Source organism: Chanos chanos, chromosome 4 (assembly GCF_902362185.1).
Source record: "Chanos chanos chromosome 4, fChaCha1.1, whole genome shotgun sequence".
Lineage (NCBI taxonomy): Eukaryota > Metazoa > Chordata > Actinopteri > Gonorynchiformes > Chanidae > Chanos > Chanos chanos.
In genome coordinates, this window is record NC_044498.1 from 28,164,145 (window position 1) to 28,181,461 (window position 17,317).

The 17,317-nt window shown below is 42.7% G+C and overlaps 1 protein-coding gene across 1 annotated transcript in view; it reads right to left on the bottom strand.

The window, feature by feature from the left end:
- Positions 1-869: 869 nt before the first annotated feature.
- slc35f1 (solute carrier family 35 member F1) overlaps positions 870-17,317 on the bottom strand; it is a 166,553-nt gene continuing 150,105 nt past the window's right edge. Inside the window, exon 8 of the mRNA XM_030771861.1 lies at positions 870-1,097. Within this exon, the coding sequence (XP_030627721.1) occupies positions 870-1,097 (228 nt within the window). The remainder of the gene's footprint in view (positions 1,098-17,317) is intronic.

The window sequence follows — 17,317 nt, forward strand, 5'->3', positions numbered from 1 at the left end:
TATTATTATTATTATTATTATTATTATTATTATTGTTGTTGTTGTTGTTGTTGTTAATAAAAACACTACTACTACTATTACTACTACTACTAAAAACTCTGGGGAGACAAGTGCATTCAACTTTTACAGGTTTACAATCAATTACTATTACACCCAACTTCAGTACAGTATAAATAAAAGCCTGGCATGGTTTTTAATAGAGTTTAAATGTATCTTTGGACAATATATTTCACAAAATATGTAAAAACAAACAAACAAACAAAAAAACAGCTGAACAAAACATGGTTTAACAACTAACAATCACATTTCAGGTGATTCCAGGGAAAACATCCATCCTTATAGAATACAACATTCATTCATGGAATGGTGCACTCAGAACCAACAGGAGACTGACATAGTCATTGGCTTATGTAATCTAAAATATGAAATCATGGCAAGGCACTGGTTCTCAATAATTCAGATCTGCATTTTCCCCCTAGAGAAATGTTCAAAGAAAAAAGAAAAGCTTAAACACATAATACCTAAGCTACAGGAAGAGACATGCCACACAAAACCTTCAAATACAATTAAACCTTTGCGCTCATATGGGAAAAATAAAGTTACAACTGGGGATTTGCACAAACAGTCAGCAAAAATCCTTCTAGATACTTGAAACTGTGGCAAGAAGAAGCAATGGAATGAGAATAACTCCACACCTTATGAGTCTCGGTCATCACGTGTACAGTCGTCACTCAAATCTACTCACAGTTTGTTATCACAGTGTAGTTGTTTGCTACTTGGATGATTACATCATTCAGTGATCAGTAACACTCAATTCTACTGATGCTGGGAGGGGTCATGGATGATTAAATTAATGAAATCCCAACCCCTCAAGCAACTCTGATGTGAGGCTCCTCTTCCATCTCCTGACCCAGACTGGTGTAGGTCACCGATGGTTCCAAAGGCCCAGCAGTGCCCGTGTCGGTAACAGGGTTGCTGGCCACGTTGCGGAACTGTTTGTAAACACGAGGGTCCTGTGCCACATATGTGGAGGAAGAGGAGTACAGAACAAGTCCCAGTACAATGATGAAGAAGGACACCAGGTAGAGGCCTGAAAACTGAAGAGATAACAGAGACAGTGAACTTCACACTGTATTACTGAGTATTACAGTATTACTGGGTACTACACTATTACAAAATTACTGAGTATTACAGTATTATGGTATAACTGAGTATTACACTATTACTGAGTATTACGCTATTACTGTACTACAGTTATAATGCTTACCTAAGTCTACTTTTGTGTACGGCATGCCATGATAAATTAAACACGTTATTTTATTTTTTATCACCTATTTTACAGGCTGTAAATGTTTATCAATTGCCTGTTTTTAACATGGGAGTTGACGATGGACTTTTATTTACACCCGTATGTTTAAATGGGAGAATGGAGGTGACGTGGGCAGCTGTTCATGGGCACCGGGAACAGGAGAGCAGTCAACGTTTGGGAGACCTCTGATGCACTGGATTACCAGGAGTTGCTTCTACATTTACCGTTCTGGTTGTGGATTTTGGTTGTGGTGAGGTTGCATGGGTTATAGTCCGCGGCGTCTCATCACATTTCATCTCAAAATTAGAGGATTTTTTTTTTCTCGGTTTGTGACTTTACTCATGTGCGGGGACTTTTCGTTCGTTTGTATAAACTGTGGGGACTGGTTGGACTTTTGGGCACTGGCAATGATTTATAACTTTGCGTTTGGTGTATTTTGTCGTTGTTGAAAGTCGGCTTTCCGACATTTGTTTCTGCTTATGTTACGACACGCAAGTGTTGATTTGATTTATGTTAATACACGTTTATGTACATAACAATCAGAGTTTCGTTGATACCTATTTTTATTCGAATTATCGAAAACAAAAGAGACAGATTTTTTTTTGGGGGGGGGGGGGGGGGGGGGGGGGGTTGTTGTTGTTGTTGCTTTCACACATTTGTTGCAGGCCCAGGTGGCAGCGTCTATAGGCAACAAGAATCAGATCCACCAGTACCTAATTTACGTTTGTACTTTTCACCTTAGATTTTTTAGTAAGGTGAACTGTTACACAGTGTCAGTAATCCTGTCAGGACTTTGTTTTTTGGCCGCCCTGCTGGCCATTCTGGGAATTGTGTTGCCATGTGCCTTTGTTTGTGTCTTGTTTTGCCATGTGCTTCTGTTTGTTCCCATGTTCTCCTGTCCCCGCCCCTCACCTGATCCCTATTATCACCTTATTGTCTTCCACCAATCACCTGTCCTTGAAGACAATTGTTCTGTGTATTTAAGTCCTGTGCTGGTGTCTGTTCTTTGTCAGATTGTGACCGTTTCCTGTTTGTGAAAGTTGCCCTCTGTGATTTGTGAGTTTGATCGTGTTACCTGGACCTGTTTTTCGCTTTACGTTTTGGATTTGGTTGCCTTTTGGATCTCTGGTTTTGACCTTGTTTATACTCTGTTTTTGACCTATCTTTTGAATAACGATTCGGATTTGTTTGCTCTCTGGATTCCTGGTTTAGACCTTGGACTGGACACTGTTTCTGAGATTGGCTCCTGATTTTTGCCCTTTTGAATAAATCTTATTTTACCCAGTGGGGTCTGCGATTGGGTCTTGGTCTGTCCAAACCTCACACACAGTATTACAGAGTATTACCAGTATTACAGTATTTCTGAGAAACAACTATTTTCAGAGGAATATGTCTTCAGAGGAATGAGAATTGTAAATCATACACTATATGAAGACTTCATACGATTCTGAGTGCACAACCATCAGTAAAACCATTTCAGTTTTTTCGCTTCAATTAGTAGGAGACCTTGATGTGACTTGTGTTGCTCTCACCACTTACATTCTGGGTGAGGGGCTTAAATAAGCCACCATTAGATCACATTCTGAACCTTGGAGAATCTGAGTACATGATAAAATGGAATCCCTATAAAGAAGGCTGTAAATCTATTTCAGTCTTACCAATGAGGACAAAGCATGTTTGTTTGAGATGGAATATTACATTGATCACATCCAAATGGAACAGAGTGTCATGCACAGCTGTGAGACATTCAGAAATGTTTGAGCCTGTGCCAGTGGACACCAATGGACCCAGTTATTCAGGATTAAAATAAGAATAACTTCCGTTCTGTATTTCTGTGGTAAAATTGTACACAATTGTACAACTGCTTTTTAATTAATTATTATTATTATTATTTTAAGTAACATTCAAACTGTGTTGTGGCATATTCAGATGACAAATATCTATAAAACCGATTTTTTGTTGACTGAATTATCTCTAGATTTTCTTAATAAGTCAGCGCATTTATTGGTATCTTGCTATTTAATTTTCCAGTCAAAACAACTTTTATGAGATGGCCTGGGACTTTTGTACCAGCATTAAAATATACAGCTGTGACTAGGCACTGCCATGATACTTCATGGAAGCATTCTGCTTAGGGATTCAGCAGGTATCATGTGCCACAGCAGGCTAACAGACATCCTGGGGAGGCAGAGATAAAAACATCTGAGGACTCCCTGACTACATGTACAGTTGATAGAGCTGTATCTTTAGTCAGAGAAACTGTAACCATGGTGGCCCCCAAACACCTCTTTGGTACCCTCTATCTTGTGTTCATAAATAGCCTCTGTATTGTGTTTCTCTGATTAACACCCAACGATTTATGTACATGGCCCTGAGCACTGGCCCAGTGAGCTGGTGAGTGGAGTGGGATGGTGCGTAATTATTTCTGCTGCTCTTATCAGCACACAGACCTGGACTCCAAGACTGTCAGCATCTCAGTGTGCAGCCAAACAGTATGGAGCAAGGGAGACATGGGCGTTGATCGACACCCAGACACATACATACACATTCACACACACACACACACAACAAGGAGGCAGCTATGTCTGCGAAAACCAAATTAAACACCACCGTAGCAGAAAGTGATCACCCTGCCAGCAAGACCTTTGCTGCTGCAGCTGATGAAAAGCTACAGTACTTTGGCATCTTAACGGCAGGATTTCAGGATTCAGGGTTTGCTACAGTAAACACTTCTTGAGAGCGAGATCAACGTGGACCACAGGAAACATTAGGCAGATGGCTCTGTCAAGGCTGTAATCAACGTGGAGTAATGGGTGCAGACAAAGTGCAGTTCTAGGCTGGGAATATATATGGGGAGAAAACAGTTCTAGAGGAGTCATTCCACTTAAGGTGCTACTATGTCAGTGTAGTGGTCGTCAGGCCGTAAACCATATTACCCATAATTCCCTGCTTGACCGCATGGGTAATCTGTACCCATCTTCTCAGGTTTCACTGTAACGGTATTGGTTACAGCAATGGAGCAGATACAGTGATGACGCAATTTTCGCCATAAAACCGCGGAAAATTCCAAACTTTCTCTCTTTTTTCCAGCTCTTTTCCAGCTCCTTTCCAGCCCCGCAATTCTGCAACTCAGCGGGTGTCTCTTTTCTCTGCCGAAGAAAAGGACAGCGTAACAAAGAAGCGAGACATTTGTACAACCAAAGTTTAATTTACTTTCTCTCGCGCAGTTGCAACTTTAACTTCTACCGGCTAGTTACACTGTAACGCACACAGTAATCGACGGAAGAAAAGGCGACCGGATCCCTTTCTACTTCTTTAAACGTCGACGAACTAAATCGAGAACCCTTAAAGATCATCGGACGAGTAACGGAGCCCGAAGATCTTCAAGTGACAAGGAAAGGAACTTCTCCCTGGACCTGCGAATCGCACTGCTCATCAGACTACCAAAGACGCACCTTCGGTCGCCACGCAATGAGCTATTCAAAGTAAGGCTGGCATCTGGGCATACTTTAGTATTAAGATCATACGCAGTTAACGTGAAGAAAGTGTTATCATTTGAATTCTTTTATGATTTTAATGTACACGCTGTATTTCATGTACGATGCGTTTTTTAGCCGTTTATTATTTTCTTGTGAAGGATAGATCTGGCATGCGTTCTCTCTCTCTCTAACTCCCTTTTTCTGATTGCACACCTCCAACATTGGGATTGCAGCGTGACTTAAGGGTTGGGTAGAGTTGTTGAGTTTAGGGCCTACTTACTTGAGACTAGCTCTCAAGTTAGACATTCTTTGGTCTCTCGCACACATGCGATTCTCGTTGCCACCCCCACTCTAGTTGGTGCCTAGCACACACGCTTGCGCACTAAATCCTCATACCACGCATACCTCTTGCTGTACACATGCGCACAGCCTCTCTCCCTCGCTCCTCCTCCTCTCTTCTGTGCGCCTGCGCAGAGCCTCTCTCCAAAAAACTCCTCCCTCTCTCTTCAGTGCGCAGCTGGGCACACGCCCACATACACGCACGCGCTCTCTCTCTCTCGCTCTCTCTCACACACACACACACACACACACACACACACACACACACACTCACTCATCTCTGGTCTAACACTCATTCAGTTCTACACTGAATGCCTGTACATAGACTCATCACCATTTTGTTAACCTTTGATCATTCTATTTGCTGCTGATTATTGATTGTACCATATCAGTATTGGTTTGCCAAGTGGTATTGATTATGTTAATAAATAGTATCATTGAAATAAACTGTTGTCCTGTCTGTTTCTGCCGCAGTATCTACTGAATGCCAACCTCTGCCATCAAAGCACTCCCAATTACCTTCAACCTGGTTGTTCATGAGTGTTATGGGTTTAGTAGTGTAATTGCAATACATTAGTACTGCAATACTCTCTAAGACTGTAGCACAGTGTTACAGCTAGCTTATCCCATTAATCTTAGTTGTTTAATTAATAAAATATTGAACATCGAAATTAATGGTTAATAAATTTTATGAGACTGATTTATGAGACTGATTTATAGATCCTACCACACCTACATCTTTTGGTGTCTCTGTGTTAGGATTGCAATTGCACCTACATCAGCATGCACTATATATTTATCAACTATTGCCACACCCCTGTACAAATATGTTAAAATACAAGCCATCTCAGGGAATGGAAGGTTGTGAAGGTCTGGACTCAGAGAGTCACATTAAAGGTGGATAAGCTCACATCCCAGTGAGTCTTAGGACATTCTGTGGATGGAGGAGTATGTCTTCACTTGCATGGTTGACTTCTGGGAGCATGTCAGTTGTATTTGTTGATTGCTTTACAGTCATATCCAATAATGTCAAGTTTCCAGAATGTGTAAGGCAGTAGTGGAGACTGACAGTATTTTTAACATTTGTGGAAATGTGGAATAATCCTTTTGATGACAGATACTGGGATAAAATCTCCCCCACAATTTTTTAGAAGTTTGTTTCAGTCTTTAGGAAGTATATTTTGGCCTTCTGTTGCTTCCTTTTTGATAGTCATTTAAACGTCAGGTAACCTACATATAAAATGAACCTGTCGTCCACTGTCAGGCAAATGCCTCACAACTGACAGAGAGAAAAATGACCACCGACCTTCATAAATTAGACAGTGGTTAAGAAAAAAATCTGTGTTTGAACGGACACTAACTAGAGGATATGTGTACATAATTGGAATATAAGGCTTGGTATAAGGCAAGACTCTGGACAAAACTATGGCAAATAAAGAATAATTGGGAGATTGGAAATTTAGCATTTATTATACAAACCAATTTTCCAGTACAAAATGAACAAAACTGAGCCTTTGTCTGAGGCTGCTGTTGTATCCACTGGTCTCTATTCTTCTTTGCCACCTAGTGTGCCTCTGCCCCCTGTATAATAACTCAGGTACCAGAGCAACGGCTGTTGTTGTTCCTAGTGATGATGGAAGTGAGATGGGCTGTGGAAATGCTAGTGGTGTTTGGCATTCTCTGAATCCCCATGTGAAAACTGCTATCTGGCCTGTCATTCCACTTCTTAAGCCTGATAATCCTAATGTGGAGCCTTGGGACCATATCTGGCCAGCAAAGCGCATTCATAATTTAAGAGTAATAGACATGACTGCTACAGTCCAGGCCAATCCTAAAAACTCTGCTTGTCACATCTGCAGGAAATAAGGTCAGTGGGCCAACAGGTGTCCCACAGAAGCAGGACCCTCCCCTTCCACACTCCACCAGTGATGCCACTGAAATGTCTGGCATTCTCTGCTGGGTGAGAGCCTTCACAGCTTTGACATAAAATAGGGATCTCTCAGCTTTGACATAAAATAGGGATTTGTTAAGACACAATGTACCGATTCCTTCCCTTATCTCACGGGCCCGTGTGGCGTTACTTGGAGGCCCGTATGGCATTTTTCTGTCCATGCTACAGAAAACTACTTCCCTTTCTGGTTTGAATGGAATTGTTTTTCACTTCTCTCAAGCCTTCAAGTCATCTAACTTTCTCCAACATCTCTAAGACCACCACCATCTTGGTGAATTCATCCATCACTCTTAATAATTTCATATTTTCATCCACCACTCCTAATGATTGCATATTTTCAGCATTCCATATTTTCTACCACCGATATCACTCACAGTTTCTGGAGTGTCCTGAGAAGCAGTATCATTTTTCCATTACTGGTAATGGTAAACAATATACCTGGTAATGGTAAATAATCTACCTGGGGGGAGGCTTCCAGGAGATATTGTGATTCACCTCCCTCTTCAATGGTATGGTAGCTGATATCCTTAAACATGTTGTCATTTCCTGTTCTTCCTCTGTGATTCTCCAACATGGTGATGAATTGTAATTGTCTCCCCCCCATAGGCTGTCATATTTTACAGTTTTGTGCTCCTCCAGACACTGGATAATGCGGGGTTTTTGCTAAGCCCCAAAAGGCCCGACTTTGTAAATCAGACATTGTCTTCCACGGAGCCTTTATCCTCCTCCATGAAAACCACCCTAGCTTCCTCTCCTGTGCTTGAACACCCTGATAAGGGAAAAGACTTCCATCTTTCCAGCTGCAACCTAATGTGCATTATGGGATCAATAGTTACTGATGTCATTCCTTCTTCAGTGAAGGACCAATTTGACTGCCTCATAGCTCTGGACTGTACTGAATGGAGTGTGAAGGCTGTTGAACTTTGTAACACCTGCAAATGTAACAACATCCCACAAATGTAATAAACCACAAATGTAATACAAATCTGCAGCTTTTAATGTAATAATCCCACAAACATAATACGTTTCCTGCAAGCATAATAGCAGTTGCCTACCACAGATGTAATACATCATATGCCACAAAAGTAATATTTATGTTTGCAGGGATTTGTTACGTTTGTGGGAAGTTGAAAATTTTCAGTCTTCAAATAACTTCCCACTAATGTAATAAGTCACTAATATAATCAAAATCTGCAGCTTATAAAAGTTGCCAACTCTAAATGTTTTTAACATCCAATGACATTTTCTTCCCACATATTCTTGTCCTTTAGATTCCTGCCTGTTTATACTGATCAAGTGTTGTCTATAAAAACGAGGAATTAATCCCAGCCACATTTATTCCAGATTTATTCAAGGTTTTATTATAAAGCCACATGTAAAAAAAACACAGGAGGGGCAAAAACATTATCATGTCTCTCTAGCAATGAAATATTTATAACCATAGTAATCCTAGACAAAAGCTTCGGTATGAACTTGCTCAACAATTAAACTATATACAAGTAAACAAGGCTTAGTATTGTTTTAAAAACTAAACTAGCTGTAGACTGAGTGTGGTCTGATACTTCCGGTTTCCGGTTTGTTCCTGTGCGACTCTGCAGCTGCCCTACAAGTGAACTGCCTAATTTAAATACCAACGCCTAATTTAATACCAATTAAATCTCCGACTAAGGTACGTGAAACACTCACTATGGCAAATACTCAGCCTGTTCAGTGTGTCGAGTGCAGGATGTTTAGCCATTCTTCCTCCGTCATTAATAATAGCTCTGTTTGTGCTAAATGTACATTAGTTAGCTCCCTGACGGAGAAGATTGTAGCATTAGAGATGCACAACCAGATGCCAGAGAGGCTTAGTGAGAGTGAGAATAGCCTAGTTCCTGTAAAGGAAAATCTGGATAGCTAAGGAAGAGTTAGCAGCTCCCTGACTCTGGTACTAGAGCCCTCACAGTTGGGCGAATGGGTGACGACTCGGTGGCATAAGTGCAAAGCCAAAGCTAACGCTAAGGCTAGCCCACGAGAGGCACACCCCTCCCCGCTTCACGTGTCAAACAGGTTTGCCCTCCTCAGTGAAACACCCGCTGAGAAACCTGAAAGAGCTCTGGTTATAGGAGATTCCATTCTACAGCACATGAAATTAGCTAGACCTTTAGGGGCACCAGCAGCCTTAGTTAGCTGTATACTGGGAGCCAGGGCGCCGGACATAGCAAGTAATCTTAAAGTGTTAAGTAAGCATAGGTTTTCAAAGATAGTTTTTCATGTAGGAGCTAACGATATACACCTTCGTCAATCAGAGATTACTAAAAGTAATATCGTAGAGGTGTGTAAATTAGCGAAGGCGATGTCCAATGCAGTAATATGCTCTGGCCCCATCCCAATCCGGCGAGCCGATGTAGTTCACAGCAGGTTATGGTCGCTGAACTGCTGGATGTCCAGGTGGTGTTCTGACAACAATGTGGGCTTTATAGACAGTTGGAATAGTTTTGAGGGCAAGGCTGGCCTTTTAGGGCGGGACGGATAACAATATAACTATATCAGATCAGCGATTAGAATGTTTTACTACCCTTCAAGCAACCGAATTAACCTTACTAATTTCTTCATCAAAATCACCAACTTGTGTATTAGATCCCTTACCTACACGTTTCCACAGATACTACCAGTAGTCATCGAACTGCTTCTAAAAATAATCAATTCCTCCCTTAGCACTGGCTACGTACCTAAATCTTTTAAACTAGCAGTTATCAAACCCCTAATTAAAAAACCTGACCTTGACCCCTGTCCGTTGTCTAACTACAGGCCAATATCTAACCCCCCCCTTTATCTCCAAGATCCTAGAAAAGGCTGTGGCACGGCAGTTATGCTCATACCTACATAGGAATAACATTCATGAAATGTATCAGTCAGGATTTAGGCCTCATCACAGCACAGAGACAACACTGGTTAAAGTTGCAAATGACCTATTACTAGCCTCTGATCAGGGTTGTGTCTCCTTGCTTGTGTTGCTTGACCTCAGTGCAGCCTTTGACACCATTGATCATACTATTCTCCTTGATAGACTAGAAAATGTTGTTGGAGTTAAGGGAACGGACCTCTTATGGCTTAGGTCCTACTTGACTGATCGTTATCAGTTTGTTGATGTAAAGTGTGACTTCTCTGCACATACAGAGGTAAAGTTTGGAGTCCTGCAAGGTTCTGTTTTAGGCCCACTGCTTTTTTCTTTATATATGCTACCTCTAGGTAATATTATTCATAAACACGGTATTAGCTTCCACTGCTATGCTGATGACACACAGTTGTATGTCTCAGCAAAGCCAGACGAGAGACACCAGCTTAACAAAATTGAGGAATGTCTAAAGGATATTAGGCACTGGATGCTTACTAACTTCCTCTCACTTAACTCTGAAAAAACAGAAGTACTTGTACTAGGATCACATGCAGCTAGGAGTAAGCTTTCCGATCACATAGTAACCCTGGATGGCCTTTCTCTTTCATCAAGTGCGACAGTAAAAGACCTTTGTGTAATTATTGACCCCAGTCTTTCATTTGAAGCTCATGTAGATAATATTACCAGGATAGCCTTCTTTCATCTTAGAAATATTAACAGGATAAGAAATGCATTGTCATTTCAAGATGCTGAAAAATTGGTTCATGCTTTCATTACCTCTAGGTTAGACTATTGTAATGCCTTACTGTCTGGATGTTCTAATAGGTGTATAAATAATCTACAGTTAGTTCAGAATGCAGCAGCCAGAGTTCTTACTAGAACCAAAAGATATGATCACATCACCCCTATCTTATCCACACTGCACTGGCTCCCAGTCAAATCTCGTATTTATTATAAAATCATACTATTAACCTATAGAGCACTAAATGGTCTTGTGCCACAGTACCTGCGCGAACTCCTGGTCTTTTATGATCCACCACGCCTTCTTAGATCAAAAGGTGCAGGCTATTTGTTGTTACCTCGAGTTGTGATGGCTACAGCAGGGGGCAGAGCCTTCTCTTACAGAGCCCCACAGTTATGGAACAGCCTCCCAATTAATGTTTGAGACTCAGACACAGTCTCTATGTTTAAGTCAAGGCTGAAAACGTATCTGTTTAGCCAAGCCTTTTGCTAACAGCTCTTTACTAGTGAAAGGAGCAGATCTAGAGGGTTCTCGGGCATAGAATGTTTGGTGAACTGGGATGTTTGGATGCTGTGCCCCCCCCCCCCCCTCCCCCCCCCACTCTAACATGTTCACTCAGGTTTGTTGACGGTGTAGTGGGTGGCCGCCTTGTGTCCCAGAGTGCCATCATGTCCGTATCACCTTCTAGCTCTCCCTTTTAACTATGCTGTAATAGCAAGTCTTGCTGGAGTCCCTGCCTGCACTCGGCACTCGATGTATATTTTCCCTTAACCATTAGGCCTATGTGGAAATGAACATCTAACAATGTCTCTCTCTCTCTCTCTCTCTCTCTCTCTCTCTCTCTCTCTCTCTCTGTCGAGCCACACATGCCACTCATCACACATGCTACTCCTGAGATACCAGTGATCTTGACTCCTCCTGCCCTCTGGACTGATCCATCCTGGTGTTATCATCTTTCATCCCCCTGTCAGCCTCCTGTCAGCATCGCCATCCCCTTTGTTCATGCTCCAATTTACTTGCAATTGTAACTGCCCGCTGGGTCGGCACCTATTGCACACCTGTCTGGCCAAGGAGGGGTCTCCTCTCTCTGTGGTCCTTCTCAAGATTTCTCCCATTTTCCCATTCCCTTTTGGGTTTTTGGGGAGTTTTTTCTTGTCCGCCATGAGGATTAAGTCAGGGGGTGCCGTCCCATTTTGATTTTGACTGTTGTGGCCTGTAAAGCCCTTTGAGACTGTAAACAGTGATACTGGGCTCTAAATAAACTTGAAACTTGAAACTTGTTTTAGTAACAAGAGGTCACTAACAACCAGATATTATTTATCCTCATTAAACACAATAGTACCCTATGTTTGAACTATTTAAATAAAATATGCCTTCATATCAAAAGCCAAAAACATGAATATGCATTTTGAACAGTCTTTCATTCTTTGAAATAATGAAAATGAAACATTTGTTAAGACCTCTGAAAATGCAAACAATTAACGACTGACACCAGGTGAAATTAAATCCATGTAAGCGAATGGAAGAAAGAATCTGAATTCCCCTGCATCCAACTGAAAATGTCCCAGACAAAATAACAGGATTAATTATGTGTTACATTTACTTCCAAAAAAAGTCTTTCACCATGTAGCGACCAAAAGTTAAGTATATCAGAGTCATCCAAGCTCTGAACCACCTATTATTGTTTGAAAAAAGTTCTTTGATTTGTTGCGCTAAACCGCTGTTCCAACCAGCTGCTTTGTTCAGTTTCATAATACTGATATCTGTGTCATGATTTTTGACTATATCAAGATGTTCAGGCAACGGATATAGATATAGATCTAGGGAGGGTTTCTTGCAGTTAATTCTGTAAACAGTGGAGACACTCTACTGAATGTACCAATCATGGACATGTCTTAATCCAGTGTGTGTCTAATAATCATGGAAATAATTTCTCCTGGAAGTGACAAGACAGTTTCTTCAGAAATGCCGAAAACATGATCAGAAAGGCTTGCATCAGCTTTATCATTGTTGTGATTAGAAAGTTCAGCCTCAGTGATATCAGACAGTTCAGCCTCAGTGATATCAGACAGTTTAGCCTCACCAGATTTGGAGAGTTCAGCCTCACTGGGATTGGAGAGTTTGGCCTGATCAAGATCTGAAGGTTTGGCCTCACTGGGGTTAGAGAGTTTGGCCTCATCAGGATCGAATAGTTCAGCATTACTGTGGGTTTCACGGTGACTCAGTGGTTAGCACTGTTGCCTCACAGCAAGAAGTCCCTGGGTCTGAATCCCAGCCATCCCAGCTCCTTTCTGTGTGGAGTTTGCATGTTCTCCCCGTGTTCGTGTGGGTTTCCTCCGGGTGCTCTGGTTTCCTCCCACCACAAAGACACGCATGCTAGAATTAGTACTTCTGTCAGTGATCTTGACCAAGGCACTGGCAAAAAGACCTGGAGTTGGTCCACGGGCGCCAGCAGCTGCCCGCTGCTCCTAGCTCATAGTGTGTGTGCTCACTGCTCTAGGATGTGGGTGCTCACTGGTGTTAGGATGGGTTAAATGCAGCAGCTGCATTTCACTGCTCACTGCTCAGCAGGTGTGACAAATGAAGTATTTCTTCTTCTTCTACTGGGATCAGCAGGGTTGGAAAGGTCTTTTTGATGAATTTCTTCTCCCTCTCTTAGTCTACCATATTGAGCTCTACTGTGACAGGGCAATCTTTCACTTTCTGTCTGCTGAATTGAGTTAATATACTGGAAAACTGGTCCACTTAGACTAACATAATGCTCTCCATGTCCATCAGCAGTATAGCCTAGAATTAAAATGGGCAAAATTCTCATTGTAAGTGTTTGAAGGTGCTATGAGAGATGTTGCATCTGGACCAAGAGTTGAAATTGTTAGTACCTGAACATTGAACAGTTCAGAGGCTCTTTGCAGTGTGATATGGTCTCTATATGTACCTTGCTGACCCTTGCTCTGTAAGTATGCATCCCAGTTACCCTCCACGTAATTAACAAGTGGGGTTCCATGTGCATTTGACTGAAAATCCATGACAATTTCCTGCCTAAGGGATGTAGCTGACTGAAATATCCCAAAGTTCGCCAACTGGTCGGCTAATGCTGCAAACTGGCAATCACCATTGGGTTGTGGATCCAGTTGTATGCAGAAATTGGAAGAGGTAAACAACTCCAACCAGTCTTCACGTGTATAAGAGATCCAGCATTGTCTTTGGTTTGACTTCTGTCATCTGCCTTCTTCATCTCTGGTGACACTGGTGATGTCTTTGACTGAAAACCACTTTAGCCTCAAATCTGTTTTCCCAAGAGGTGTAAACTTGACCTTGACAGTCTCAGATTCCTCTTTACAATTACTCCATTCAAAACAGCAGATTTCTTTGTCAGTCTGTGGGTCTTGCACCTAATTCTTAACAAAACATCATCATTGACATAGATGGATGGAGGATTTGCAGTACACACTTTGCAAACCATTTCTTCATTACAACACTCTTCTTTTCACTCTTTCTCTTTTTTTTCAAATGATTCCCTTTGTTTTCTTGAAGGAAAAAATGTGTCTGCATTATTGTGCACAGTCCTCTATGAAGTCGGGTGATGGATGGGTACTTTGAGCTAGGGATGCCACCAACGACTATTTTTCTATCGATTTAATCTTTCGACTATTTCACAGATTAGTCGATTAATCTAAACGATTAATTTTCCTCCAAAAAATAAAATTGACAATTTCATTTAAAAATTCATTTTATTTTGACAACAAACTTAAATTGACCACAATTATTCAAATGTTATCTATTGTATTTATGCCATTCCGTACACAAAGAAATGTGTTAGTATTAGTATTATTAGTAATAGTATTATTTACAGGTAAGTGCAGGTAGTGAGTACTGCAGTAATGATGTTATGTCTTACAGTATATACAGCAGTATAGACAGTGGTGATACAGTATATACAGCAATTATAGACAGTGGTGAGCAATATATACAGATATGTACATGTATATATATTAATAATGTTATATACAGAGGTGAAGCTGACAGAGTAGACAGAGGAGTGTATATGTATAGGTTGAATAGACATAATAGACAAATATATACAGTATGTTTATGTACATTTTAAATAGGGTACTCTGAACAGCATGAGCGGAAAAGCCAGTGCAAAAGGAGCAGAAAACAGTGCATATAGTACAGAACAGTGCACAAAGTACAGATAGTGCAGTGGAGTGCAAATAAAGCTAGCGCTGTGGTATGGAGTTCAGCAGGGTCACAGCCTCATGGAAGAAGCTCTTCCTGAGCCAGCTGGTGCGGGAGCGGAGGCTCTTGTAACGCCTGCCAGATGGGAGGAGGGTAAAGAGACCATGGTTAGGGTGGGATGCATCCTTGATGATGCTTTCCGCCTGACCCAGGCAGCGTTTGGTGTAAATGTTCTCAATGGTGGGCAGTTTGGTGCCGGTGATCTGTTGGGCAGTTTTCACCACCCACTGGAGTGCTTTACGGTCTGCTGCGGAGCAGTTGCCATACCACACAGAGATGCAGTTGGTGAGTATGCTCTCAGTGGTACAGCGGTAAAAGCCCACCAGTATCTTGGAGCACAGATGAGCTTTCTTAAGGCTCCGCAGGAAGTAAAGCTGCTGTTGTGCCTTTTTGATGAGGAAGGAGGAGTTCAGGGACCAGGTGAGATTGTCAGAGATGTGGACGCCCAGGAGTTTGAAGCTAGGTACATGCTCCACTACAGCTCCATTGATGTAGATGGGGGCGTGTGCTTTGCTCCTAGCATGCCTGAAGTCCACAATGATCTCCTTGGTCTTCTGAGTGTTAAGGGCCAGGTTGTTGTCGGCGCACCACGCAGCCAGGTGCTCGACTTTGTCTCTGTAGGCCGTCTCGTCGTCCTCTCTGATCAGGCCTACCACCGTGGTGTCGTCTGCGAACTTGATTATGGTGTTGGGACCATGCACAGGGACGCATTCGTAGGTGAAGCGGGAGTACAGGAGAGGGCTCAGCACACAGCCTTGTGGCACGCCGGTGCTCAGAGTGAGAGTGGAAGAGGAGAGGTAATTTAACTTAACAGACTGGGGTCTGTTAGTCAGAAAGTCCAGAGTCCAGTTGCGCAGGGATGTGCTAAGACCAAGCTGGCTAAGCTTGGAGATCAGCTTGGAGGGAATCACCGTGTTGAATGCTGAGCTGAAGTCAATGAACAGCATTCTGACATAGGAGTTGGGACTGTCTAGGTGGGTCAGGGCAGAATGGAGTGCCATGGAGACGGTGTCCTCTGCTGACCTGTTGGTGTGGTAGGCGAACTGGAGGGGATCCAAGGTAGAGGGCAGGCAGGATTTGAGATGCGTTAGAACCAGTCTTTCAAAGCACTTTGCAACGATGAGGGTGAATGTAACTGGTCGGAAGTCATTCAAGGCCGTAGCAGTGGAGGGCTTTGGCACCGGCACGATGGTGGCAGTCTTGAAGCTTGTGGGGACAACTTCCTGGGCCAGGGACAGGTTGAAAATGTCCGTGAAGACCCCAGCCAGCTGCCCTGCACAGACTCTGAGCACACGGCCAGGTATTCCATCAGGACCAGCTGCTTTCTGTGCATTCACCCTGCTCAGGGTGGCGCAGACATCAGAGCTGGAAAGAGAGAGGGGGGAGATCCACTTTGAGGGTGACCTCCTTGTTTTCCCGATCAAAGCCAGCGTAGAAGCGGTTGAGCTCGTCAGGGAGGGAGGCCGAGCTGGATGGGGGCACAGTACTGGGTGGTTTGTAGTCCGTGATGTTCTGTATGCCCTGCCACATGCACCAGGGGTCCGAGGAGTTGAAGTGCTCCTCGATCCTCTGTTTATATTGGTGTTTCGCTTTGGAGATTCCCCTCCTCAGGTTGGCCCTGGCTGAACTGTAAGCCTCCCGGTCACCAGACCTGAAGGCTGCATCTCTGGCTTTGAGCAGAAGGCGAACCTCTCTGTTCATCCAGGGTTTCTGATTGGGGAAAGCTTTTATTTGTTTTAGCGTTGTTACTCTGTCCACACACTTGTTGATGTAGTCCAAGACAGAGTTCGTATATGTATCAATGTCGCTCTGAGAGTTTGTGGTGGCATGGGCAGCAAACACACTCCAGTCTGTGTGCTGGAATTGGTTCTGAAGATCAGAGTCAGCATCCTCAGACCAGATCTTGATGGTCCTCATTGTGGGTTTCAAACGTTTGATGACCGGGCTGTATTTGGGAAGCAGGAACAATGAAAGATGATCAGACTGTCCCTGGTGGGGTAGGGGAGTGGCTTTGTAGGCGTCAGCCACATTGGTGTATACGTGATCCAAGGTTTTATGTCCCCTTGTGATGCATGAGACATTCTGATGGAATCGTGGAGGCACAGTACGCAGATTGCAATGATTGAAGTCCCCAGCAACAATAAAGGCCCTGTCTGGATGCAGTGATTGTAGCTTGCTAATAGTGGCACTGAGGACTTTCCTGGCTACTTTAGCATTAGCATCCGGTGGTATGTAAACTGCAGCAGCAATGATGCATGAGAACTCTCGAGGTAGATAAAAAGGTCTGCACTTAATAATCAGGTATTCCAGATCAGCAGAGCAACAAGTGTAGGCAATGGTAGAGTCGGTGCACCATAATTTATACACATAGATGCATAAA